Here is a 27,484-nt window from a genome sequence, read left to right as displayed (position 1 = left end):
GCACTTTAGATGTGTGTGAATTTCCCACACCCGGAGTAATTTATATAGTTCTATTTTATAGTGATCCATTATCTGTTCAGAAAATGTTCTATGTTCTGTGCATAATGTTCTATTAAAGAAAAGATAGAAAATAAATATTTGTGTGTTCTGTGAAGTGGTTAGAAAAAATTAAATCGGAATTGGCTAAAATCGGTATCGGCTGGCCTAACTCAAAGAAAATCGGAATTGGCCAAGAAAGTTGTATGCATCTCTACTAGTTAGGCTATGTGGGAGGCGATGGCCTTGATGACTTGGGTAGCATGCAACAAATTGACACTTAAACATATCATCTGTAGGTTGTTTTTAGAGCGGTCAATGAAGTCTGTTTTTTTTCAACAGGTGGGGATTTTGGGGAAGTTGACCTCTAACATTCAACACTTAATTTCAGTTTTGGGAAGTCATTTTTATCTAGACTCAACGTGGCACACGGATGCATCTTTATGGCAGATTTTTCATCATTCTGCTTTTATGTTGCACTTCATTGTAGACATTTGAAAAAGAACAATACTAAATACACAAACATGACTATGGAAGTCTGAGAGTATGGTGCAGAGATTAGAACGTGACTGCCCTTTGTCCGCTAAATTGAAATGGGGATTGGTAGACAGAGATGGGATCTCATGTGTAATAGATGTTTTGATGCTGTTTTTGGGACTGTGACAGCAAACCTTGGCCCATTTTCACTCACCAATTAGTGTCATTAGCTGGATAATGCAGTTTGCTTCAAGCCTGGGCTGTAGATTATGGCTCAAATGATAATCCTTTAATCATGTGGTGAGATACTCGGTGTTCAACTACAGAAGGTGTTCTTAAGTGAGATAAAAAAGTTCTATCTCTGTTCTATCTGTCTATTTCTGGTCGATTAGTTACTCAAGCAGTCTTTCCTGTAATGAAAAGATTCACACATTTGCATCAGGATGTTATTGTGAAATGGAAATTGACTCTGGAATGTGGGAAAAATGTTAAATTGGCCATAACTGCGGGAGCCACATTAACGATACTGCTCACTGCAATTGAACTAAATTCATATAGCTTGATACTTGGCAGCAAACATCTGAATTTAACTTTTGAGTTTTGGAAAACAGGTTTGTTAATCCCAATTTGTATACCCATTTTTAATGCAGATATATATATCTAACACACAACATTAGAGACACACTAAATACTATTTTAGTGATACAACCCATTCCATAATGCAATAATACAAATAACATGTACAACAAGATACGGTCTGTCCAAAGCATGTGTGCGTAAGTTGCACTTCCAGTCCAGGTTATTTTTAGGGCAGGACAATAAAGTTACTAATCAGATTCAGTTGCTATATCCTCTAATCAAAATCTTTGTAATTTGTCAGTTTATGCTGCAAAGATGCAATAAACATACCACTTCTCACCCTCCAGCAGTTTAGGTCCATAGCTTTGATGACACATCTGAGGTGATGAGCAAGTTTTCTTCTTTTTTTTTTTTTTTTTTTATACATGAGATGCTAAATATGGAAGGGAAAAATAAACCAGGGGGTAAAGTGCACTTCATCTGCAATGAGGAATTTCAGAGGTCTGGGGCTCTCAGTCGTCTCATTCTCTTCCAAGAACACTTCTCCTTCCTGTTTCACCTCTGGCATGCCGCCCAAAGTACCCACAAACCACGGAGGCCAAGGCCGAAAATACACAGATGGTAATTTGCACTACATTTCAATACGACTCAACCGCCATTAAATATAGCCCTGCTGCCTGCGCCCTGATCCTCACTGAGAGTATCGCCTCACCTCAAATTCCAACTAAGAGATGAGCTCTTTACGCCTTTGTCAAAGAGTACCAGTTGTACGGGATGACAGAGATAGTTGGAGTGAGAATGAAGGAGTTGATTCTGAGTTTTCATAATGTCTTACATGAACCTCAATCAATACTCAGGAGGACATGGTGTCAACATAATTAATTGCTAGAGGGATGTTTAATGGTTTAGCTTACTCTTGCATGGAAGAAAAATTAGTGTCAGTTTTTGAAGTCACTTACAAGAAAGGCCTTGACAACTACTATATAATTGCCTACATATATACTGCATGCATGTAAAGAAGTAGTGTTACTTCCCAGCACAAGGCAAATGCTATCACACCATCACCAAGTTCATCAAAAGTAAATACGTTACCTGCTCCATTGTGTGACATTTTGCTTTAGTGATCACGTCTTGCTCATACCCTTGTTGGTCATGTTTCATCAACTTCCTAATGGAGATAAACTTTGGAGCAATTTTCATGTTGCTCCTGCAAAAAACAGCATTTCACAGATTGACGGTGTATAATTTCATGTGAAGGGGGGGGGGAATATGTCTGCTAGCTCCCACACTTCCAGCTGGATTAATGTAGAGCATCTGTGCTTAATATATATATATATATTTTTAATATTAGTATTCCCGGTTATGAGAAGAGGGAAAGGGATGGAGGTAGGGATATATAAGAAGAAGAAAAATCGCAGGTTTAAAAGAGATAAAGCAATTGAGAGATTATGGAAAAAGGGAAGGGAAGCGATCCTGATCCAGTGTGTCCCACTTAATGGAATTACCCTCCTCCTCGAGAGGACTGTTAGTCATGTGCAGAGATGTCTCTCCCACCATATTGTCCAGCAGGCGCTAAGAAGGCAGCCCTGACCGCCGGGCGTGCTCATTAGCATAGCCCGCGGCTGTGGCAACCCCCGCCAGGGCCCAGCCGGACACTTAATTACCGCCGTGGCTCCTTCCTCAGTACATCCATACTCACTGCCCTCCTTCCCATGTCCTGCTCTACCTCCTTGACCCACCCCCAAAGACATACCCATGCACACACCAATACCATATCCCCCTCCCAGTCATAGCAGGGAAGATGTAATACTAATCATTTTGCCTATGTAGATGTGATTGTTTTAGTCTTAGTATGTTGTGGCAGTCTTTTATGTTATTTCACTTTTTATGGCTTTGCGGTCAGCAATCTTTGCGATTTTTAGTGATTCCCTGACCTGCACTACCTCGCTCTATCTCTCGCTCCCTCTCTCTTTGCCTCTCTTACTCTCATTGCTATATTAGCTCATGGGCATGACTCTCGTTTTGACATTGGCACAGTATTGTTGCACCCCTGTCCAGCCTTAATCGGCTAATGGCCTCCTCTTCTTTCTTGCCGAGCCAAATCAACCCCTCCCTTAACCATCCCTCTATCTGCCCCTTCCTTCCTTCGCCTTCCCATCTCCTCTCCCCCTACTCTGTTCAGGCCTGGGGTCAGTAAGGCCAATTTTCATGCCTGGCTAAATGAGCGCGAGAGAGAGAGTGAGAGAGAGATAGCGAGAGAGAGATGGCGAGCAAGCGAGAGAGAGATAGCGAGAGAGAGAGAGAGAGAGGGAGAGAGAGGTTAGTTAGTCAGCAGCCTCACACAAGTCATGTGGTCGGTGACCTCCTGGCCAACCTTACTCCAGTCCCTTGCTCTTCTCTAACTCTCATGCTTCCCTTTACCACCAATCATTCTGTTTGACAAGGAAATCTGGCTGACTCCCGTACTAAACTCATATGCATGTGCATGCACACACATACATGCACCTCTTTCTGACCTAGAAAAGCCACGGCCAAAATAATCCTGCCAAGTTCACAAGTGGAGATTGTTGACAGCACTGCGTGGTAAAACAATGAACAAGTACTCTACCTGTAATGTCAAACAGTTTTTAGCTGTAGTTACAGGCTGTGAGCTCCTTGTCTGTTTTTTTTGTGACAGGTTAACACAACACACAGGTTTCCAAACAGTTTAAGTCGCAGAGGTGCTGCATCAAAAATAATTTTAGCTGCTCAGTGTACATCTCTGTTCAAGCTCAAGGCAGACAGTTTATTCTAGCCTGTCTCAGGCCTTGCGGCCTTCTCTTTGTGTAGCCTCAGCTTGCACTTTGACTTGTTATGGCTCTCTCTTTGTCTACAATGTGGTGGCGCTAGTATACATCTTTGTGGCCCAGAGAGAAAATCCCCCCGCTGCTGCACCACTGAATCACCCGTGTGTGAGTGATAACAGATCCAGACTGCTGAGCACCCCGCAGCTGTTTGTCTCAACATGCAAGTCATCCCCGCCATTACACCACTAAATAGTTCCCTTTCAGTAGCAGACGCTTGCCGCCTGGGCCCGTATCTCCATGCTTCCATCACTGGGGGGAGGTTGCAGTTACTGTCGCAGAGCCACCCATTGTACTGGAGGCAAAGCAGTTGAATGTGTGTCAGAAATGCAGCGTGGTGAGGACTTCAGCATTAAATCACACTCTTGGCTGTGGGTTTGTAGTCTAAACTGTGATATGTGTGCACGTGCATTATGTTTGTCCCCTTGCGTTTGGTGGGCATACAGCAGCAGTTGTGAGAACGGAGCTCAGACGAAGCCCCCCCTTAGAGCTTGGGCTGGAGACCATGACCTTGGGAAATGTCATTCTGCCCACGGGGGCGGCTCGCCTGTGACACAAAGCCATGGTAGTGGAGTGCATCAGTGCGCTGTAGCACTCTGGCAGAAGCCTAGTGGTGTAGTGTTGCGTTCAGCTGTACCTAACCCTGAGGTTTAAAAGTGAACCTAGGAAGCAAGAGAGTTCAGCCACAAAGCTGAGACCTTGGGTCAGCAATCTAGCGATTTCCCTCTAACCACATTACAGCCATTAGTGGCTCTTGCTGCTTTTCACATGTCACATGGAAATGGGTCAAGCCCTGCCCTGCATGACTCACTGGCTCTTTCTCCCTCTCTTTCATTCCTGTTAACCCTACTCAGGTGGCAAAATTGCTTCAAGGAGCATAGGAAAATTGGGTTCACAATCGGCACATGACGTTTTCATTCACCTTTTTTAAACAGTCTTAAGAAGTGCGAAGGGTCAGGCAATGTTGTTCCCGTCACTCTCTCAAGCGTGTTTTACAGTAACCGCAGCCGAGCTGGCGCGTGCATATGTGACGTCATGAAATCGCCGTGACTATTTATACCTGCGCTGGTGGTCGCGACACTAGTTGCAGTCTTCTCCTGTACACCGGCGGCGCTAATGAGCAAAGGCTACTGATGTTGCTCTTTCTACTGGCTAGAAGAAGAAGAAAAAGGTAAACAAACGGCAGAACTGGCAGCAGCATTGCCGTCAATGCTTCGATTTGATTCAATGACCTACTTCATCGGATCAAGCCTTTCATTCACCATAAAAGAACTCATCTTAACCCAGTAAGTTTACCAGAGAGAATTGCAGTCACTCTGAGAGTTCTGGCATCCGGTTGTAGGCGAACTCATTCAGGTCTCCTGTTTCCGCTTTGTCGCGCGCCGCTGAAAAAAAAAGAACTGTGCGCGACATCTGCTCGGGTGCCATAAATCGGACGCGCCGGCCGGATATTACATCATTTTGATGTCACGATGTCGTGCGCCACCTTGGATGCGTCTAGTATATAACGGCTTTTAACATCTTGCATTGTTTGTGTAGGCCTAGATGTATGTGAAGTCTATTAGACATGCCTTCATAACTGGGTTGGAGAGCCCTAAGGCCATTATTATTACGGCTGCCTTGGTCTTTGGCATCGGACATTTCCTGTCAGCTTTTGGTTACGTGTTACTGAAAAATGTAAGATGTGTGAGAGACAGAAATGAGAAGATGTTTGGAAGTGTGTAAGCCCTGTTTGATATCTGTTGCAGCAGGAGAGTAGCGGTCATAGTGGGTTGTGATTGTGGTCACCTTTTGTGGATCATGGCGAGCCACGTTGGCCAGATGTCAGACAACTCTAATGATCCCAACAGGTTGCTGCGACGGGTTGCCTGGCAACCGCTTTGCCTTTGCCTGTAAACAGAGAGCAGGCCCACCAGGCCTCTGTCAGGGTTGCGAGGGTGAAGACGGCTTTGGTGTGTGTGGATATACTGTATGTATGTTGGTGTGTGAGACATCTGAAACAATTCTTCCATTGACACATGTTTTTGCAACTGTATGAGTGCCAATTTTCTGAGAAATCTCAGTCAGTTCCTTTTTATCAGATGTTTTGTGAGGTTGTGTACAGTAAGCCAAAGAGGTGGGGATAAACAGTCAGTTTTGACTTTATTCTTTTGCCCAGGCTTGGTGCTTTTGACATATTCTTATGGAGGTTTGTTAATATGTATCAGGAATATTCACTTCTCTTTGTTCGCCCTTGTCTGGCAAGCTGTAATGTTTTGCTTATGAATATTGATACATGAAGTGTATATTAATGACCCTTGGTGACCTTAACCCTATCCTTATTGGCTCCCTGGTGGTATCTGCAGGCTCATGAATATTAATCTAGTTCTGTAACCTCCATTACCCTAATCTTTGCTGTCTAGCCTCCCAGAAGGACCCGTTGTCATGGTAACCCCTTTACTAGACTCTTCCAGACCAAGGGTGGGAAAAATACTGTTAAAAAGGGACAGAAAAATCTAAATTACTCAAAAATCTTGCATGCGCCCTGCATAAAGCAGCTATTGTATAACAAAGAGGTTGAATTTGTGTGTAATTTTAGTGGTCTTCTCGCTGAGCAATGAAGTGTATATTTTGCAGATTCAAATGGCCATTCCACTTGGGTTTGGGCAGGTGGCAGGTGGTCGTGGTCTCAATTAGGCATCCACATAGTACAGATCACTAATTGCTATGTATCATCAGACAAACTAGGATGGGAAATAATAAAAGTTAATAGTAAATGGTTATTTCCAGTGTTACAAGCTGTCTAGCCGGAAGCTATGCCTATGCCCTCTACTTAAGTCTAGGGCTGCAACTAACGATTATTTTAATAATCGATTAATCTGTCAATTATTTTTTCAATTAATTGATGAATCGGATAAAAAAACCAAAAAAGCATTAATTTACATCAACTCAATACATACATACTTGTTGTTTTAGTTAATAGTTGTGTAAAGGTAAGTAACCCAAAGAGCAGATACAGACAAGACACGCACACACGCACACACACTTGAAGCTTATTCATTAAATTATTACCATCATTGTTGTAAGTGCAAGTTAAGTTCATTTATACAACACACACAAATATATTCGTCAACAATAACTGATATGGGACAAAGCACAGAATATATACATGACAAGAGATAAAATAATTAATGGGCCAAAAAAGGCGAGTGAATAAAACCGTGTCTTTAGTCTTGCAAACTATACCACCCCTGCTTTACTACTGTTTAACGAGCTAACGCTAACTTGTCATGTTAGTCAGCTTGATAACGAGTAAACACCACACCAGCACCAGAAGAGCTACTGGAGGGACGTTACGTTCCTCACTTCAAAACGGAACAGAAGTAGGATTCTGTAGTGACTTTACCGTCCTGTTTATGTTTTAGTTGCTGAATCATCACCGTGGTGCGCCCGTGCCATGCAGTGTCGCTTTTGCTTATCTTGCAATTAACACGTTTTCAATTTATTTAGTGTGAAATGCTCCCACACCTTGGATGACTTAGGTCGTACTGATTTCTCTGCCTCCGCCATGTGTTTCACAACAACGTTACGGGTCTCTCCGGTCTCTCTCCGTATTTCCTCTACCCCCTCTCTGCTCTTTTTTCTTTTCTTTTGCTCCGCGCTACTCCGCTCTGCGCTCAACAAAATTTTTTTTTATCTCCACGACTGAGTGGCGTAATGGTTGTGCGACACAACGAATCGATAATGAAATTCGTTGCCAGCTTTTTTTAATAATCAAATTTTATCGATTCGTTGTTGCAGCCCTACTTAAGTCTTAGTAAAGTTAAAGTGTTTGATGTAGATGAATTCATAATCAGGATACTCAAATGTTTAGCAGAAAGAGAATGCCTAGTCTAACTGTTCACTAGAGCAATATGGTGATATCTATGTCCCAATACTTGCACAGCATTTATTTTTATTCCCTCACAGTAAATTGTATGTTCCCTCTCCTCTTCCAGATGTGGACAGCAATGAGGAAGGAGGGCCTGATGACGGTCCTGTGGAGGAGGAAGGCTGGTTTGGGAATGCTTCTGACACACGCTCAGAGTCGTCGTCCTATGGAGACACCCAGGATGAGCTCCTCCTGGCCAGGGGCTCCTCTCCTGATGAGCGGCCTGGAGTCAGCACTGGGTCCGGGGACCACGATACCTGTGGAGGTGAGAGCTCATTGGGTTGCCCCACACCCGTCCATCGTGCCTCTTTGGAACTTCTTGGACTGGATGGAGGTGCATTCTCGGCCCAGGACACACTCTCTTCTGTGGTATCATCACTGTATGGTGAGGCAGCATCTCGGGCTCTGGGAAAACCCCTCAGCAGCAACCTACGGCGCCTCCTAGAGGCTGGGTCGCTGAAACTTGACACTGGGGAGCTCCTGGGTCGGTCATCCAGGGGAGGTGCTGGGGGGGAATCTCCTCCAATAGGTTTAGCCCCACCTCTGACCCTCTCCCCATCTTCCCACCATGCCCAGCAGTTAAGTGCTCTTGCCCGAAAACTGGCCAATAACAACAACAGCGGCTCAGCCTCACCAGCCTCCTTGGCACCCTCAGTTACCAACATTAAGCAAGAGCCCCTTGACCCCTTTAACTCCGTCACCCCTAGTAACGGCAGTGGCTTTGTATGGGCAGGTGTTGCAGATAAATGGCCACCGGCCAGCTGCTCCACGCCATGCGGCTCCAGCCTGTCCCCAGACTCTGCAATCCAGAAGTTAAAAGCAGCAGCGAATGCTGTACTTCAAGACAAGAATGCCGTGGCCTCCTCCTCAACGACTTCCTCCTCCTCCTCCACCTCTGCCTCATCTGCAGTGCCCGCCCTCGGAGGCAGTGGTCGAGGAGATGATGTGGTGCGCTTTGATGCCTTCAACTCTCCATTCAGCCCACAGTCAGCTAGCTCCACCCTCGCTGCACTTTCTAAGAAAGTCAGTGAGCGGAGCCAAGCCTCGTCAACGACCAGTGCTGCTACTGACCACCAATCCTCAGCCAGTTCCTTTCTCTCACTTGTGTCAATGACCTCTTCTGCTGCCTTGCTCAAAGAGGTGGCAGCCAGGGCAGCGGGAAACCTGCTGGCAGAGAAGAAGGATGGTTCCTCCTTGGCGACTGCTGGGGTCCTCCAAGAGGATGTGAAGCCCTTGCTGGACAAGAACCAGAAGGCTACCACACCCTCTACACCCACCCAGAGCCTGGACTTGCTATTGCCCTCTACTCCAAAGAGCAGAGGCAAGCCCAACAGCCAAGCAGGTAATCTAAAGTAATACTATATGCACAGCAATCACTATATGCATAGTAGTAGTAGTAAAACTACATTGATCAAATGGTCACACCAATAAAGATAATAAGAGTAGAGCTCTGCTTAGGTTAGGTACCTTTTTTGGATATTTTTCCAGTGAAAATATGTTTTTGCTTTAGTGAGACATCGTTATGGAACACTGAAACACACTCTATTGTTGCCTTGTGTTAAACACAGAATCAGGCTATTTAAGATGAAACAAGGTTGCTACAATGAAATAAAATGACCTGTCTGTGTAGAAGAGCGACACTATGAAGGTTCAAGATCATTTCAGCTGAACTCCATTTATGGAAAGTTTTCATCTTCCTTCACAATTCTGTTTTCTTTTGAAAAAGAATGGTACATATTTGCCTGAGGTTCAAGAAGTATCTTCTGTGTCATTATACTTCTTTCCATTCAGTATTCACCAAAGAACTACTAACACTTATGTATGTCATGACATTAATTAAAACTGATTAGTACTGATAGAATTAAAACTTGCAATGGCTCCTAAAAGATGAAATGTCTTTGCTGTCATTGTGTGGGAGATTAGCAGGTTTACTTGTCACCAAAAAAGGGCATCATTCTGATCTTCGATGACATGTTTTCTCTGGTCTTGTAATGGTTTTGTTCTCACCTCACTGGCGCTAAAGTAGCGAGTAGTGTAGCCTCAGCTTAACTGTCAGCCGAGCAGAGAGCATAGCCGAGAGAAAACAGCCCTGGCTGGCCTTCTAGTCTGGGAAATGGTCTGTGGGCGCAACGGGGGGTTCAGACTGAGACCTCACTGCCTTCCCAGACCAGCTCGTTTGTGCTCGGATGTGCGTGCTGCCAAAAGGGGGCCGTCAGTGTGTGCTCGGCACAGTGGGGAGCCCTGGAGTCCATATCCATCTCGGCAGCCTCCTCCTGGCTTCAAACCCCACTAGCCAGAACCCTCTGCACTGATCAGCACAGCAGACTTAAGGCCAAACACATCATACTTTCCACTGACTGGATACAGATGCGTGCGCGTGCGCACATACACACACACACACACACACACACAGACACACACACACACACACACACACACACACATCCTCTCTCTCCCTCTTATGTTCTCTCTCTGTTACTTACAAATGACCATGCAGTATATTCTGTAAGTGTACTCAGATGTAGACATATAACCAAACAAGGGTGCACACAAAGATCTCACTCTTGCACAGGGACTGAGAAAGCTTCAAAGTGCAGGCTCTTGCTAAGTAGCCTTTAGGGAGAACAGAATGTTTTCAGGGAGATGGATGGGCACTTTTGAAGGATTGTGTCGTAACCCCGCCAAATCTAAAATGGCTGGATCAAATTGACTTCAGACAGATGAGGCAGTCGATGTAATATTCTGTGATCTGCATGCTAAAAAGGGGGTCTGCTCTAACCCGTGAGCCGTCAAGGTCGAGCAGCGCTGTAAAAATGCAGGTAGTTGTTTGGTCGCCAGACTGAAAAATGTGACCTTGATTATTGACTGTCATGTCTAGTTTTATTGTCGTCCCTTGCCAGTCGCACTATAAAAAAACTCTACTGCACAGGCATGTTCTGCACTTTGAATATGTACGGAAAGCTTTCTCCCTTTTTCTAAAGCATAGAAACAGGTGTGTTAAATACTAAGATGAGGATACTAGACTTGCGCGCATTTCCTCTGCCCTGTTTTATTTCCGCTTCACTCGGCTCAAGTCAGAATAAGCACAAGTCATTTTTGCATTGTGATCTCTGCTGCGCTTGGAGAGGTTGGGCCGCAGATGGCGGTTTATTGTTGCAAATAGGCAGTCTCGAGGTTTTACACCTCAGGTCAATGAATGGCTGAGCACAGTAATTTCACCAAACACTGATTACCAGATGTTTTTCAAGGAACGGCACTGGAATACTTATGAAGCCATCCTGACAGGCCCTTGTAGAATTTGTAATGCAATCATGCCTCTTTCTAATAAGACCAATTAAACAGTAATGGATGCCGGATATGAAGCCAACAACAATAATCGAGATACTAAAACATGCTTGAGTTTTTACTTCCATTGTTCCATTGCTTCCAGCTGGCATTTCCCTTGATAGTTTTCACCATTAGGTGTGGAGTAGTTGCCTCTTCTAGATTTGTGAATACTGTGGTCTGTAATTGAAAAGGCATGGTTTTTATTTCTTAATAGTAACAAAGTACATATTTCCCTACGCTAATGACTCTTCTTGTAACAATGTTCTTTGGTGCCCTCAAGGCTCTCCTGAGGATGGTGGCAAACCATTCCAGTGTCCTGTGTGTGGACTGGTCATCAAACGCAAGAGCTACTGGAAGAGACACATGGTCATCCACACAGGCTTGAAAAGCCACCAGTGTCCGTTGTGTCCCTTCCGCTGTGCTCGCAAAGACAATCTTAAGTCCCACATGAAGGTGAGATGATATGGATTTTCTTCATTTTGTGACCCTGCACCCCTTGTCACCCCCATCCACATCATCTTTAATTAGTGGCTATTATGGCTCTTGAAATATAATTGTTAACATTAAAGGATATGCATGCTTTAGTTAAACGTGTAATAAATCTTCTACATGGCAATTTAATCTAATTAAACCCTGCTGCATGTTTGTAGATGTATTTAACTGATATGAAGCAAAGACTCCTGTCTTTCCTCTTTGTGTCCTGTAGTGCCAGAGAGAAAAAGGTTATTTGACACAAACCTGTCCTTCTTTTCCAGGTACATCAGCACCAGGACCGGGGTGAGACATTTCAGTGCGAACTTTGCCCCTTCACCTCCTCCCGTCACTTCAGCCTGAAGCTTCACATGCGCTGCCACCAGCACTTCCCCCGCACAGACGTCAAGGTGAAAGAGGAGCTCACCACCGACACTGAGGGCGAGGGCTCCCTGATGGGTGACAGCAGCTCCGCAGACCTGAGAGGAACGGAGGTGTCCCCGCTGCACTCAGACACCCAGCAGCAGACCTCTCCCTCGGTCGAAGCACCCTCCAATCACGTCCACATCAAGGAGGAGCAACAGGAGAGAGATCTGTCTGTGCTCTCCCCCTTTAGCATGTGCAGGGACCGTCCCAGCAGCAGTGCCAACTCCCTGGACCTACCTGGAGTTGGGGTAGGAGTCGGGCTCAGATCCAGTCCCAGTGGTCCAACCACAGCCTCCCTCTTCAGCCCTGACATCACTACCAAGACGGCTACTGACCTGCTTATGAAGCTTTCAGGTTGGCATAAATGTTTTTTTTTTGTTTTTTTATAAAATGAAAAATGCAATTCAGTAGATATCTACTAGAATGTCGGCAAATAGCAAAGAGGTGCCCGTTTAGAGAGCCCCTGGTGGCATCATAGAAAAAAAAAACATGAAAAACCAGAATATATTTACTTTTGTAAAGCTGGAGCCAGTTTATTTTTGCCATTTCTGCTTAAGAAATACTTAACACGTTAAAAGTTGCCGATTTATTTTCTGGTTATCAACTGATCGATTAACCAACTAATAGTTTCTGCTCTAATTCAGACAAAATGTATATTTTTGCGGACTTGGGAGCCTATGTATAATCACGGTAGCAGGTAAGAGCCTATGGAAATTAAAAGCGTTAACACCAGTCTCTGGCAGATCATCTTGTGAAGTGAACACAGATCTGAGAAGGTAGGCAGGTGTTCGTTTTCTTTTGTTGCCATCATATAAAAAAGGAAAAACCCACCAATGTACAGGACATACTGTACTGCAGTTAAAAGTTACTACTGTCCAAATGGAAGACAGATTGCATCAAGTAATTGAGAAATTTTGAGAAATACATGACACACTACTAGCTTGACTCCTGTTATCCATAATTATTTTGTTTATTGTTCTGCTTTCTCAACTTGACTTTGTAACTCCAGTCATTGCAGTTGCCTGTTTAAAAAAAGAAAAAAGAAAAAAAAAAAAGTATTTCACTTTATATTTGAACATGAAGACATCCCTTCTGATCTCCAGCTAGATGTTGTCTCTCCTTTGCCTTAAGTTTTATTTTATTCTTCACTGTCACCAGAAATAACATTCTTTCCTTTTCTAACTACCATTGTGCATATTGAGGATATGGGTGGAGCATATTGAGGGATGCCTTCACTTGTACACAGTTATGTACAACCTTGGTTTGTGTGTCTCTCCCATGATCATAAAGTAGGCCATGGACTTTTAGCCTTCTCACAAGTACCACATTTTAAACTGGTTAGGGCAACACCCAAGGAATTCAAAACTTGCCCTTAGGACACTGATGTTGAGGAAGACAAAATACTTTATATTTAACTAAATAGATTTTGGTTATTTTCATTGTGCCTACAAGTAGTTAACACAAATTTATGTTTATATAAATAGATGAGTTTATTAAAAAAAGAAGCTGTTTAAAAAGCATTGAAACTTTAAAGAGATATCTGTGTTGGCTTTTCATGTGTAAAAGTTTGATCATGTGCTCTCTGATTGCCCATTGTATAACTAGTGGCACCTACATAACAAAAAGTGTTTCTGATCCAAGTTTTAGCACAACATTGTCTTGCCAGTACGCATACTCTATATAGACTGTTATATTGCTATCGAAAACCATAGTAGACACGGATACAAAGGCTTGAAATATTCCAGTACTATAACAATAACAACATGCCCAGCTGATGCAACACTGGGATAAACGCAGGAAGGATGTCACTTAGGAGATCTGAATTTGTAAATTGATATTCAAAAGATGACAATGATAGAAGCTCAATCCATGTACAAATGGTGGATACTGCTAAGCCCAACACATCTGACTGATTTGTTGGCACACTCTTTGTGTCATGCCACTTATGCGTATGCGTTGAAAGTGTGTTGGAATAAGCAGAAGAGACATTCTTAGCATAGTTACAGTATTCCAAGCATACCACAAAGGAGTAAAGTAGACTGAGAATGTTCTGATAATGAGCTTTTTTCTTACTTTTCAAAAGTAAGGCTTCAGTGGCTTTATGACTCTAAACAATGCTTTGCTAAATGGCTAACAGGGATCTTTTTTTGGTATTCATCAGTTCAAGTGCAGCTCATGCAGAAACAGCGTATCATTGTGTGTATATTCATGATTGGTAGCAACAGAGTAGAATGTGCACAACGAAATCAATTTAAGTACCACTGAGCATCACTAAAGTCATGACCTAAATCAGAGCAAGTACAGAATGTTCACATCTCATTTTGTAGATTAACGGTCTGTTTTTGAACTAGGTATTATCTGCTTAAAATGTCATTACAATACCCAAATAATATTACATTCTTTGACCATTTTTGAGATTATTTATCCATCCAAGGTTGAATACTATTTATTTTTTTTGTTGCTTCTTTTGCACACAGTTAAAATGACACTTGATGGCTGCCCAGTAGTACATCCCCAGTCCTCTGCTGTTGGCCACTGATTAGCTCCACTGAAGCAGTCGGGGACTAAATGATTCGCTCAAGGGCACCTCGATAAAAGTTGCTGAGGGATTAATCCCACATTTTATCAGTTGTCAGGGGAGTTGAAGATCTGTAACCTCTAGGCATCTTTCTCCCGTTAACAATTCTTTCTGCCGGTGTGTCTGTGTTATTATAACTGACAAAATGGTGACACATTTTATTCTAAAGGTCCTGATGGAGATCAGCTGAAAATGACAAGTAGAAGAAGTCGGTTGGGAGTGCTGCATTAAGGATTGTTTACATAGAGTAACTGTACCTATTTAAGCCTCATTTAAAAAGTTTTTCCCTTTCTTGCAGTTAATGAGTACCTGGTTGTGTGCACCTCAAAATTCACAATTTCTTGGTATCGGTAAAGTTGCAATGTGACATGGAAGCTTTCCGATACAGCAATATTTTAACAACCTTGACAAACCTGCTGCTCTAAGGTATACTAGGACCGGAACCGTGTTTAGATGCATTTCACCATGTTGCAAAATATCAAAGGATGAGCTCAGGGAGGATGGCAAGATTGATGGAAAAAGGTTGACCAAGGTTCAACGTCGGGGTCGGGGCTACGGCTGCCACTCTTCCACTTAATGCTGTGTAATTAGATTGAGATCTTGAGCGAGGATGGGAGGAAAAAAACCCTGGGAACATTAGATTAATTAAAAATGTATGCATAATTCATAATTAAAAAGGAATTCATAATTTGAAATGATTAGCGCCCTCAGCACCATCCTGTGACCCCGCCAGGATGCGCAGGGACTGGGCCAGCTTAGTTAACTCCCCCTCGATCTCGCACGCCCGGGCTCCACATGGATGCCCCCTGGGTGCCAGTTGCACTTCACTCCCAGACTGCACAATCAAGCCCAGGCAACTCCCAAAGGAGCCAAGATGGCTCCTCGCAATGTCAGTCCAGTGTCAAGTGGCGGACATCTTAGTCAGGGCATCATTCAAGGAGAATGAGGAAGGATATAAAAAGACAGGACGAGAGGATGTTGAACTTGAACACGTGATGATGAGTTTAATGAATACTGCTTCTTTGATCACAAAGTTCTCCCTTTTGTTGGGGGGCGAAATGAAAGATAGAGGTTTGTGAAACTGAGGAGAGCTGGGCTCAGATCTTTGTGAGACTTACCCATGCCACAGAGCAGCCAGGGAGGGGAGAGGTGAGGAAGTTCCTCCTGGGACCTCTAGACTCTATTTCTTTTGACCTCCCTGCCAACCCAGATTGAATGTGTACACGGGCAGCTCATCCCTCCTGCTTTTACACTGTTGTCTCAGAGCCTCAATCCCCCAAGGCCTGGGAGAGGGAGAGGGAGGGTGGAAGAGGGGGAGATGGAGGGGGGGTATAAAAAGCTGGACAGGGAAAGATAAAAAAAGAGACATAAAGTGACAGCAAGTAAGGGAGAGGGAGAAAGAGGCAAAGAGGGAGTTGCATCGAGTTCCCCAGGCATAAAAAGCCAGTGAACTCTTCCTGACCTCTGACATAATAAGCATATCATTTTTGGGCTGCCCTGCTTTCCATTGAGTGTTACAGTAATACCCTTTGATTTTTATCCTTGCACGCTGACACAACCGTTAGCTATCTAGTGTGATCCACATTTTGATTCAGAGATGAAAGCCACAGAGGCACTTTGAAATGCACAGCCCCTACCCTGTGCCCAGTGGACCCTGAGTTAATAATGACAGTGGGCACTGCACCCCCCCCTCCCCCCCCCCCGCTGCGGTGACACAGGCACAACGAGCTTGACCCTGGCTGGGTGTGAATAATTGGCATGCAGGGGGTTGTGGGAGGTGTTGCATCTGTCATGATGCTTCTGCAGTTGTCTTATTTGTCTTTTTCCTGGGAGAGTATGTTGCATGCAATGCTTTGCTACAGTGAAATAATTCACAGGCAGAATTGTATCAATGCACATGAAAAATCGAGAGTACTTTTTAAGGATTATTAGAGAACATAGTTTATCCCCCACCCCCTGCATTATCATGTCATTATCCAAGTTATAGACACTGTTTTTGTGTAATTTTATTTGAAAACCCCAAAGGGGCATCTATTGAATGTAGTATTGTATACTATTACAGAAATACCATTGCTTAGTTGACACAGAATTTTGAAATGTCCTGTCTTTAGTGTTGTCACTTTGTGAGCATCTAGACTTCATCTGCATGTCCCTTGCCTTCCAGCTCTGCATGAGCAGACACAGGCAGGCCTTTTGTGTGTGACCTCTGGTCCATACATCCCCACTGCAGCCATCAGTATCACTGTCCGGTGTCTAGCACACTGTCAGCTATTGTTGGGTTCTCAACCTGCCCCACGTAGCCCTGTGCTTTTTTTTTTTTTCTCCGGGAGAAAACAGCAGCCAATTGTCAGAGGGGAGCGGGCCGGCGTGACAGAGGTGGAAAGCTAATGAAGTTATTTGACGGCAGCCCTGGCCACGGAGCGAGAGGTGAGGTGGAGTGGACAAGCGCCTGGCAGCGAGACGGATGAGGCACGAGAGAGAAGCATGGTGAAGGGGAGAGAAACAGGGAAGAGAACAGCGATGAAAGTAGCATTGGTGGCAGGTGTCAGCAGGGTGTGATAACATGGAGACAAACTGATAGCATCGTCAACCCTGAGCTAGAACCAGCCGCACAGTATCATGTGCAGAGAGCTGACATTGGTCTGGGTATGTACTCACACAGGCAGGAGGCTCACAGCATAGATGCCCAGTCACCCAGAGATGCCCATGTTCTCCTCAGATCGGTGTTCACTTCACAAGATGATCTGCCAGAGACTGGATGCGCATGATGCTATTGTGACTGTGAAATTCTGACCGACAAAAGGCCAAAGTGTAAGCTTGGCATTGCAGGCTGAATTGTTCCTGTTGGTAGTGTGCTCTGGCTTTTTGTTATTGAGCTATCAGCTTAGAGGAATGAGGAATAAAAAAAAAAAAAAACTTGCCCATTGGATTAGGCTACTTAATAATTCATTGGGCTCTGTAACATAGATTCTGAGTGGAAATACACTCTATTTATAGCGACAATCCAAAAGGTCACTGGAGTGGTGTGACTTTGTGTGTGAGTGCACGTCCTGGGGTTGTTTTTGTTCTCGTAAGGCCACAGAGGAGAATAATTTGGGAATCTTAAGTTTGTGTTGAGTTTGTATTTGTCAGTGGCTTTTGTGCAGCCCAGCATTTGTATATGGTTTGACGGCAGCATTACACAGCACGCGTACTGCTGTATGTGACAACATAAAGTAGGGATTTCTCCTAAGATACGGAGTGTAAAGTGTGTGTCTGCGTGGATGTATGGGATAGTGTATTTTTATGTGTGTTTGTAACGTGGTGACAAAGTGTGCTGTCCCTGTCTGATCCGACATGGCCCAACACGCTTCTAATTAGAGGACGTCCTTCCAGGTGCTGACCAGGTTATACTTAGCCTGCCCGCTGACATCTGACGGTGTGACATTTCCAGCTGGTGCCGTGTGCGACCCTGCACCACTGCCCCTGAACTTGAAGGTCACAGCCCCCCCTACCCCCCCACCACCACCACCACCGCCGCTCAACCTCTTCCTTCTCCCCCTCTTGAACTGCAGCCCCAGCCCGCCATAGTGTGGCACTGTGGCATCGTGGCACCACATGGGTGGTCAAAACACCAGCACCTGTCCCCTTTCCCTGCCCCCTATCCCCCGTCCCTGAGCCCTCTATCCCTCCGGCATAGATCATCATTAATCAAAGGGTCTGGAGCCGGTGCAGATTGATGATGCGGGCAGGGGGCTGGAGCCCTGTAGCGGTTAGAGATGTTAGGTGAGACGGTAGGGTGAGGAGCGGAGCAGATCTCTGCTGGGGCCAGAGGAGACTGGACAGCAGTCTGCCCAAGAGTGATAGCCTCTCTTATATCCATGCCGTGTGTGTGTGTGTGTGTGTGTGTGTGTGTGTGTGTGTGTGTGTGTGTGTGTGTGTGTGTGTGTGTGTGTGTGTGTGTGTGTGTGTGTGTGTGTGTGTGTGTGTGTGTGTGTGTGTGTGTGTGTGTGTGTGTGTGTGTGTGTGTGTGTGTGTGTGTGTGTGTGTCCGATAGTAGTAGTGTGCAGATTGAAAACTGATGATGTGTCAAGGGTCGGGGAGAGTGCTCATAGGATATATAGATTTGTTTGTTGGTATCCTACTTGGCCACAATTAAATTCTATTAGATTAGAAATTTAAAAACTGGAAATTTAAATGATATATTATATACATTTTAATACTTTTTATTTGGAATAAATAAAGGTAATAACAGAGGTGAACCTGTACTAATACGTGTAGCTCCTTCACAGCTCCCCAGCTGGGGTGTCTGCTGGAGCATCAGCAAATGAATCTGTTTATTTCAGAACAGAATGCATGACCCTTACAATTACATCATATTACAAACGTATTCTGCTGTAAGGAAAAGTAACTCTTGAGGTGCATATATTTTTTTACAATTAACAAAGACAAATATAGAAAGCAACCTTTGCCACATTTGGTTATCATTAGCATATGTGATGGCCTGCCTTTTAAACTTCACCATAGCAACCAGGCTCTGCTTCGTGACTCCTGTGAAACTGTCTAAATCACAACTCCACCGCTGCAGATACTGTTTCATCCATAGTGGCTTATTTGGTTTTACTTTTGGCAAACAACAACTTGCTAACATTGCTGAGATGATAAGGTTCTACACACACTTCCTACAAGCTTCATGGTTGCTCAAAGCAGATCAAATCTCTTTCCCGACTCCCTTCTACGGCAGGTGTTTATTATCTAATTAACCATAACAAGTAAAAAATGAATTACAAAAAAAAGAAAATCATTAATAACTCATAAAGCCAGAAAAAAAAAATATTCATATATAATATGACATTGTAATATTTTGCAACCGCATAACTTTCACATACATTCATATACTGTAAATGTTTCAAGTTTCATGTATTCATGTACTCAATGAAGTACTTTGAAGTGCTGTAATTGTTTCTGAAAAATGGGTTGGTGCACCCGTTCAGGTTACAATAGTGGACAATAGTATCCTTTAACTTCCCCACGGTTTCCATAGTTGCACTGAATGAAGTGAAGATATCAAGTAGCTTTGCACAGGCAAACAGAATATATATATTTTAAACATGTATCTGCAGCTTCTCTCTGTTGTATAGCCATTTTAATTGTCCACAATGTTGTAAGCCATAGCCTATTTAAACCTTTATTTTAGTGCGGAGTGTAGTGGTACGTGCTGAGAGACACAAAGAGGCACTTGCCCCGCTGTTCTTTTCTTGGCGGCTATCGGAAGTTGGTCCATGTCTAATTATTAATTATTCATCTAAGGCGGATTAGATGTGGCCCAGTTTCTCTTGAAGATGGCTTTAGAGCAGAGGGATCCATGTGACAGTTCACTCCCTAACCTAGGCTACACACTGCAAAGATGGCAGATAAGACTTCAGCTGATTGCTATCGCGCTCTACAGAAGTACAGGAGTTATTTCATGTCCTTGCGTCTGAAGAGGATTCAGACGACGTCCGGGGCGAGAAAGGATAAGGAAACCAGACTTGAAGTAGAATAAAATGTTAAGAAATTAATGGGATGGGGAGGGGGCAGCGTGAAGGAGAAAAGAGGATGGAAATAAATTGGGAATTTGTTGTGGATGGCCTAAAGACTGAGAGAGGAGGACAGTCATGAGGTTGTACCGTCTGTGTTGGCCCACAGTACGCCAACTGTGGTGTCTCTTGCAGCGACAGGACTGTGAAAATCCACTGCCTTCCATTTCATCAACATTTTCATGTATTATACTGTATGTATGCATGTATGTGTGTGTGTGTATATATATATATATATATATATATATATGTATATGTATATATATGTATATATATGTATATGTATATATGTATATGTATATATATGTATATATATGTATATGTATATATATGTATATGTATATATATATGTATATGTATATATATGTATATGTATATATATGTATATATATGTATATGTATATATATGTATATATATATGTATGTATATATATATAGTGTTATATATATATGTTGTGTATATATGTGTGTGTGTATATGTGTGTATATATATGTATTTTTTTGTGTGTGTGTGTGTGTGTATGTGTGTATATATATATATAATATATGTATAAGAAATGTGTTTGTATATGAGAACATAGTTGGTGTAATTGTTTGGTTTCAGTTGGCACCACCATAATACTTAGATTCTAAAGTGGTATGCAGTGGTACAGTATGTGATGGGTACATGTCAACCTTTTTATACAAGGGTCCACCTTGCCCATAGGAATGATAGGCAATATGAATAGTGTTAGTTGTCAGCTATGAAATTAATCGCCAACTATTTTGATAATCGATCAGTTTGAATCATTTTAAAAAAAGAAAAAAAAAGTAAATACTCTCGGATTCCAGCTTACTAAATGTGAATATGTTGCCGTTTATCCTCCTCTTGTAAGTCATCTATGACAGTAAACCGAATATGTTTGAGTTGTGGACAACAAGACGTTTGAGGACGTCATCTTGGGCTTTGTTTCACCATTTTTTGTCATTTTACAAGCCAAACAACTAATCGTAGGGCTGCACAATTAATCGAATTTTAATCACGATCACGATTTTGGCTTCCCACGATCAAATTTGCGTGATCGAGCGATATTTAAAATGCGTCATTCCGTTCATAGAACAGTTTTTGCAAAGCCAATCTAGCGCTCCATAAACTACTGTTTGATCACATGTCTCCATGAGCCAATCAGAGCTGTTCCCTGCCTGCACCGCGCAGCTTAGTTTCTAGATGTAGACAGTCACAGAGGACAGAGTAATGTGAGGAATATTCCACAACAGGTAGCAGTCGGTCATCATAAGCCGGTCACGATGTTTACCAGTTTACCAGTAAACGCAACGTTTTGTCCCTTCTGTGTTGTTTTTCCAGACAACAGCAGTGACCAGTGCTAGTTTGTGCTTTTTAGCTCATAGCTTTAGCAGCAGACTGTTGGACGTCCCGCTGTTGGAAACCTACAGTGAAATACAGATACACTACACTGTTTAGCAGTCAGCATTTTAGCCGTGTTTAATCCAGTTACTGCGGGCTAACGGTAGGCTAACGTTACCTGTGTATAGCGTGTTATTAGTGTTTACTAGCGTGACATTCAGCGATGTTTATGTTGCCTCTAACGTGGGTTTCGGAGCATCAGAGCGCCAACGAGACATGTAAGTGGCAGTGTAATGAGCCACAGAAATCCGTGTAGCTATTTCGTCCGGTAGATACCAGGCACCACATGCGCCGTTAACGTGAACAGAAAATTGCGTTGCCTGTATCTTTCACGGCAAACATGCATGTGTGGAAAGCGGTCGCACAACAGCTGAAATGGCATACTCCTTCACAGTATCCTTCAATAAAGGAGGAATGTAGCACAATATGGATGTATTAGTAGTAATGTAGCACAATATGGATGTAAAAGCAGTTATAATTATATAATTATGTGACAATAAAATTTTGTTTTGGCTAAAATCAACAAATAATCGTGATAATTAATCGTGATCTCAATATTGATCAAAATAATCGTGATTATCATTTTGGCCATAATCGTGCAGCCCTAACTAATCGATTAATCGAGAGAATAATCAACAATGAATAAATTGTTAATTGCAGCCCTACACTCAGTAAGAAATGTAAGGCAGATCCATTAATAGAAAGAATGCAGAGCCTACATATGGCCTCTTATTATTACAGTGTTAAACTTTACATACACCTTCCAAAATACCCAACAAGCCTCACTTTTTTGGTCACAATCAGTATTTGGTGTCTTTTTTTCCCCCCCCCCATTTCTTTTGAAATTCTCTTTCTTAATTTCTTCTCATTCCTTTGATTTCATTTCTTTCTGGCTGCAGCGGCCAACCAGAGGGAGACGCTTAAGTCTCCATTCCACCTGAAGGAAGAGCCCAAAGTGGAGGAAGCGTTGAGCCCTAGACCATCCTCCCAGTCCCAAAGCCAGGTACAGCCAAGCTTCCCTTTCTGCCAGGACGGGCCAGTGGGGGCTGTAGCGTCTACAGAGCGTCCAGGGTCGCTGAAACCAAGGGATGGAAGCCCAATGGCTAAGAACAGCTTGCTGAGCCAGGATATCAACGTTAAGGTGGCCTCTGAGCTGCTGATTAAGCTTTCAGGTAGGGTGTGTGCATGTATGGATCTGTGCATGTTTGCGATAAGAGGGAAATGCAAATGAGCTTTATAGTTCTCAAACGGACCTATGCAACAGGCCACACCAGTATTTTATTATTCTAAATCTAAGCAAAACATAACATTTGTGTTCTTTATTGAATGCATGTACAGTATTTACTAGGTTTGTTTAACACTGTTTTAAGTATATTTGAATAAACTGTTACTTCTATACAGAAGTATTTCTAGGAAAGAACAGGCCATGCACTGTGTTATCAATATTTGTTGTGCTGGTCGGCTGTTGGAGTTTCAGACCAGCCAATAGCAGCTCAGGGTTAGCTGTAGGCCAAAGGTATGACACTGACTGCCATAAAAGGGTCCTGTTGTTTTCTACCATGGCACACCTAACCAAGTTGAAATTGGGGGCTTCTCAAAGGTGAGCAAAACGTACCTGTGGGTAAAAGGCATATGTTGTGAAATAGTCTTTGTTTCTCTGAGGCCTCTGCTCTAGATGGTGGCTGCAGAGCCTTTGTATCTTCTGTGATGATATTTAGGTAACTTGTCTGGACCCTTCATTTTCTTTCTACAGTAACCCCCCTATGGTTTACTCCGAATTTGTGAACAAGAAGCAGTGCATTTAGGATCAGTTTTGCTTTGTTTTGTGCAACAGTTCTTCAAAACAAAGCTTTCAAATGACAGAAGATGACAGATAGTTAGACAGTAAGATATTTGACAGGCAGCATCTCTCGACCTGTGTGGAACACTGACCTCATCCAATGAATCATGATTTAGCTTTTACAGCTTCTGGTTTGAGCGCCGCAAGAATGTTGGTAACAAGTCTTCAGACAGGGACTCTTTATTTTGTAGCACTCTGCGTGTGCTACTGCACCTGTGTTGTTTTAACAGTTGTGTTTCAATTACTATACGCTTTGTGTCACTGCTAAATAAAGTTGAAAGCTGCTGCATATTTTAGCCTACATCCAAAATCACTACTGAATGCCAGGTCCAGTTCAAGTGTATATGGACAGGTGTTTGTCCGCTGTGGGCTGCTGGAGTGTATCTCTCAGGCAGTCAAGAATGAAATTTGCTGAAGTGTGTATCAGTATGTACCAACAAGAGATGGCTTCCCTAGCTATATTAAAATGTTAGTTCCCCGATTTATTATAATATAATTATAATTGCAACACTGTATGCGTTTTTCTTGATAAACAAATCTATATATTTTTATATTTGACTGAATCTAATACCAAGCAGGCCTTATGCACTACCTTTCCTTTAGAAAACCAGACTGGTTTCAGCATTGGAATGATAACAACGCTGGAGTTATGCGGTCATAAATTTTACAATGTTACACACTCGTGCAAATATGCATCTACAGTGTTATAAAGCAAATGGCAGGCTGATGGTGGCGCAGTGGGGCGTTACTACATCCGCGGCTCTTCATCCTGTGCCAGTGTGTGTATGCTTGACAGACACCTCACACACCGGTTGCCATTGTTCTCTCTGGGTTGATTGGTGTTCGAAGTGACTCATGCTGGCTGGGAGCTCTGTGGTACTACACGTGTGCTGCTCCACTGCCTGCCCCCGGGTCACGTTTCCCTGTGCGTGTGCTTTTGTGTGTGCTTTTGAGGAAGACAAAGATGACATGATTACTACCAAGAAAACACATTTAAGATACTGGCCTTAAATCAGAAAATCAAATTAAGGGACTCTGAGAGAATGATGTGGACAGTATGTAATTCCTCCACTGTACTGCTTTTACCTGTGTTCTTTGTTTCATCACTGTTATCCCTCTTTCTCTCCCATCAATTCTGGCATTTCCAATTCCTTGCACTGATGTTATCCTGCCAGTTTATGTGGTTCTCAAGCAGCATGGCCGGCGTTTATCCCCACCCATCACTTACACTAGCTCTGCAAGGTTGACCTAGGTTAGGGAAAGACGCTGCAGCCTTCATCCATCCGCTGGCTCCCTCTGCCCCCTCACACAGTCCTCGGAGCGCAGTGCCGTCCATTGCCATGGCAACAGCGGGGGCGGTAGATGAAGAGGGCTGTCTAGAGTGACAGCCTTGACAAGAGTCTGGACCCTCAAATGACCCTGGGGGGAAGGGAAGGAGAAAAAAAGATGGCGAGCAGGAAAGGAGAGAGCCAGGGAAAGGTCAATGTCGTTAGTCACGTGTGATTACGGTCATGAGGTTCAAGGCCATTGACACAGTAACCTCTCTCTGTCCCCTGTTAAAGGTCAGCCCCAGAACACAATAACCCAGTGAGGATACTTAAATAGGGAAATCACATTGGGAAGTTTTAGACAAAGCATTGTCTTGGTTCTAAACAACACTTTTTGTCTGTCAAATGTCTCATTTCCTCCTCTTTGCTTGTCGTACAGCAAATGGACAAAGCCTAATTAGATTTCCGCTGCTCATCCTTCTTCGACCACGGCATTGGATAGTCCGAGCAAGTGGGGTTGTCATCATTACTGCCCATTGTGCTGTAACATTACTTGCATCATTCCTTTTAACTAGGTCACTCTTCTTCTCTTCTCTCTTCTCCCCTCTCTTCAAACATTGGTTGGTCGTGTTGAGTCGCCTTGCAAGCGCTACCTCCCCCACATCTGTTTAAAACCAGGCTGCTGGTGTCTAGGGGCTAATTACGCCAGGCTAAATAGTCCCTGGCGCCAGAGGCTAACGTGTCCTAGCAGATGGGCACTGGTGTTGCAGGGCAAGGGGAACATGGCGTCACAGGAAGGGAGGGAGAAGGAGGGGTACAGGGCCCTAGGTGGTGCCCTGGCAGACTGGCATCGTGTGGGTAACAGCCGTGCCACCCACTCACCATCCAGCCACCCTCACTATAGGTGTGAAATCACACTTTGTACTCCCTTAACTCATTCCTCATTCCTTAGGAACAGGCCTTCCATCTCTGAAGTTATTTTACAGGACCTCTCTTCTCTACAGTGCTCATTAACTTCATAATAAAAGTTGCATTAAGCAATATTGACCACTAAGGAGCAGAACGACTTCGAACTAAACTGACAGCAACATATCTTTTGGCTCGTGAGGTTCTTTTTGTTGATTTATTATAGAAAACAACAACCGAATTAGGCACCCAGCAGGAGTAAAGCAACATGGACCTTCCATCTGAGCCTTTTCTGGTTTACCATTTAAATGTAGGTTTAATATTAACTGGTGTTAATCCCTGGTTTGGTCCACCAGCTCTAGTGATGGTTAATGCCCATGGTATTTTAAGAAAACTGTATTGTTTTGATTTTGTCTGTGCGTCAGAGCAATTAGCTGCATGCAGCAAGATGCTGGAAAGTGGGTGTTGATTTCCCAAAGCATTGGCAGTTTTTACAGCAGTGGCCAAAGCTGATTGATTGAGTGATAATTAATGTTGTTTGTAATCCCAGGGCTATCGCCACATAAAATTTCACCTGAACTTCCTCAATTTCTATACGTTTGGCACATCCTTTCACTGACATACCACCTACTGTCGCGACATTGTCGCCTACACACTGTCAACTGTATCATCTGACCGTTACACGGCTATCCATTAAGAGTTTTGTGGGGGTTTTGTTCTGCCTAAAAGTCAACTCTTGACTTGCTGCTGTTAAATTTAAATTATTTTTTAAATGTAACACTTCATTTGCCGTAACACTTCATTTTGCTATCAAAATGCAACAGATAAAGTAGCAGAATAGCATCTATATTGTAACACACCAGTCGGATGTGTGCAGATTTTTTTTTGCACCACCTTGGTTGGTTGTACATTATTTCCTTGAGGTAAACTCAGTGGATCATGTGTGTAATGTCTCTGCTCTTTGATGCGGCACTTGTTGCAGATAAAACGCACATTGTACATATCCTGCTGCCTTCAGGTAGCTGTAGGGATTTAGTCAACCAAAGTGGAAGACTTTCCTAAAGTCTAAAAGCAGTTTAGGATGACAGATGCAGACAGAATTATTGACATTGTTGGTTGTTTTTTTTTCTACATGTGTCTACTGGTTGTGGAATTTGTTTATTTACTTGATTTACAATTCACCAACACCTTGCCTTACACTACCTTGTTTGTATGGAGCGTACATATCCTAGCACTACTCCTACCGACTGTGCACCATGACAGTAAAGCACAATTGAAGGTTAGGAAAACGTATCCAAGCACTGGTCAGCAACTGTTAAGTGACAGAGAAAATTCTTTATTAAATCAAATTAAAATAACATAAATGGTTGAAATAATATGGGAAGCCTTAATTTATTTGGCTTCCAGGAGAAAACGCCACCAAGCAACTTTAGGAGTGAACCAAATACTAAGTATACTAATATTTGTTTTATATTACAAATATATATATAGGCCTTCCCTTTTTATAGTTGAAAATGGAATGTAATGCTCATTATTTATCTATACACTTTCATAAAAGGATTCACTATTTACTCAATATGGCTTATCACAGCAGACTGTGTAAGCAGTTCACCATTTGAATCCACAACACTAGCATTACTGTACAGTATTACTTTATGTTAAGCCCTACACTACTCTGACCGTGTCCTCACCGTGACCCCTCAGTGTGGCCGCTCGCTGACCTCTCTTTATTCCCACCCTTCCCACCTCCACTTATTTCTGTCTCACTGGCTTCTTATCACTGCCTATGGTTCCATTTACAGAAATGCAGTTGTATATGCGGACGTGATTAACAGAATTACCGAGGCAAATCGTGTGTCG

The 27,484-nt window shown here is 43.2% G+C and overlaps 1 protein-coding gene across 4 annotated transcripts in view; it reads left to right on the top strand.

Annotated features, from left to right (window-relative positions):
• The window catches only part of znf827 (zinc finger protein 827), a 71,906-nt gene that overhangs the window by 17,459 nt on the left and 26,963 nt on the right, over positions 1 to 27,484 (top strand). For 3 of the 4 annotated variants that reach the window (XM_039781153.1, XM_039781308.1, XM_039781375.1), the window contains exons 2-5: positions 7,913 to 9,187; positions 11,453 to 11,625; positions 11,928 to 12,423; positions 22,510 to 22,782. In XM_039781153.1, coding sequence (XP_039637087.1) covers positions 7,913 to 9,187; positions 11,453 to 11,625; positions 11,928 to 12,423; positions 22,510 to 22,782 — 2,217 coding nt within the window. The remainder of the gene's footprint in view (positions 1 to 7,912; positions 9,188 to 11,452; positions 11,626 to 11,927; positions 12,424 to 22,509; positions 22,783 to 27,484) is intronic. The other variant, XM_039781223.1, reaches the window with a different exon arrangement.

The sequence above is a fragment of the Perca fluviatilis genome, chromosome 1 (genome assembly GCF_010015445.1).
Source record: "Perca fluviatilis chromosome 1, GENO_Pfluv_1.0, whole genome shotgun sequence".
NCBI lineage: Eukaryota > Metazoa > Chordata > Actinopteri > Perciformes > Percidae > Perca > Perca fluviatilis.
Note: the sequence above shows the minus strand (reverse complement) of the source record. Positions and strands in the feature narration are given on the sequence as shown.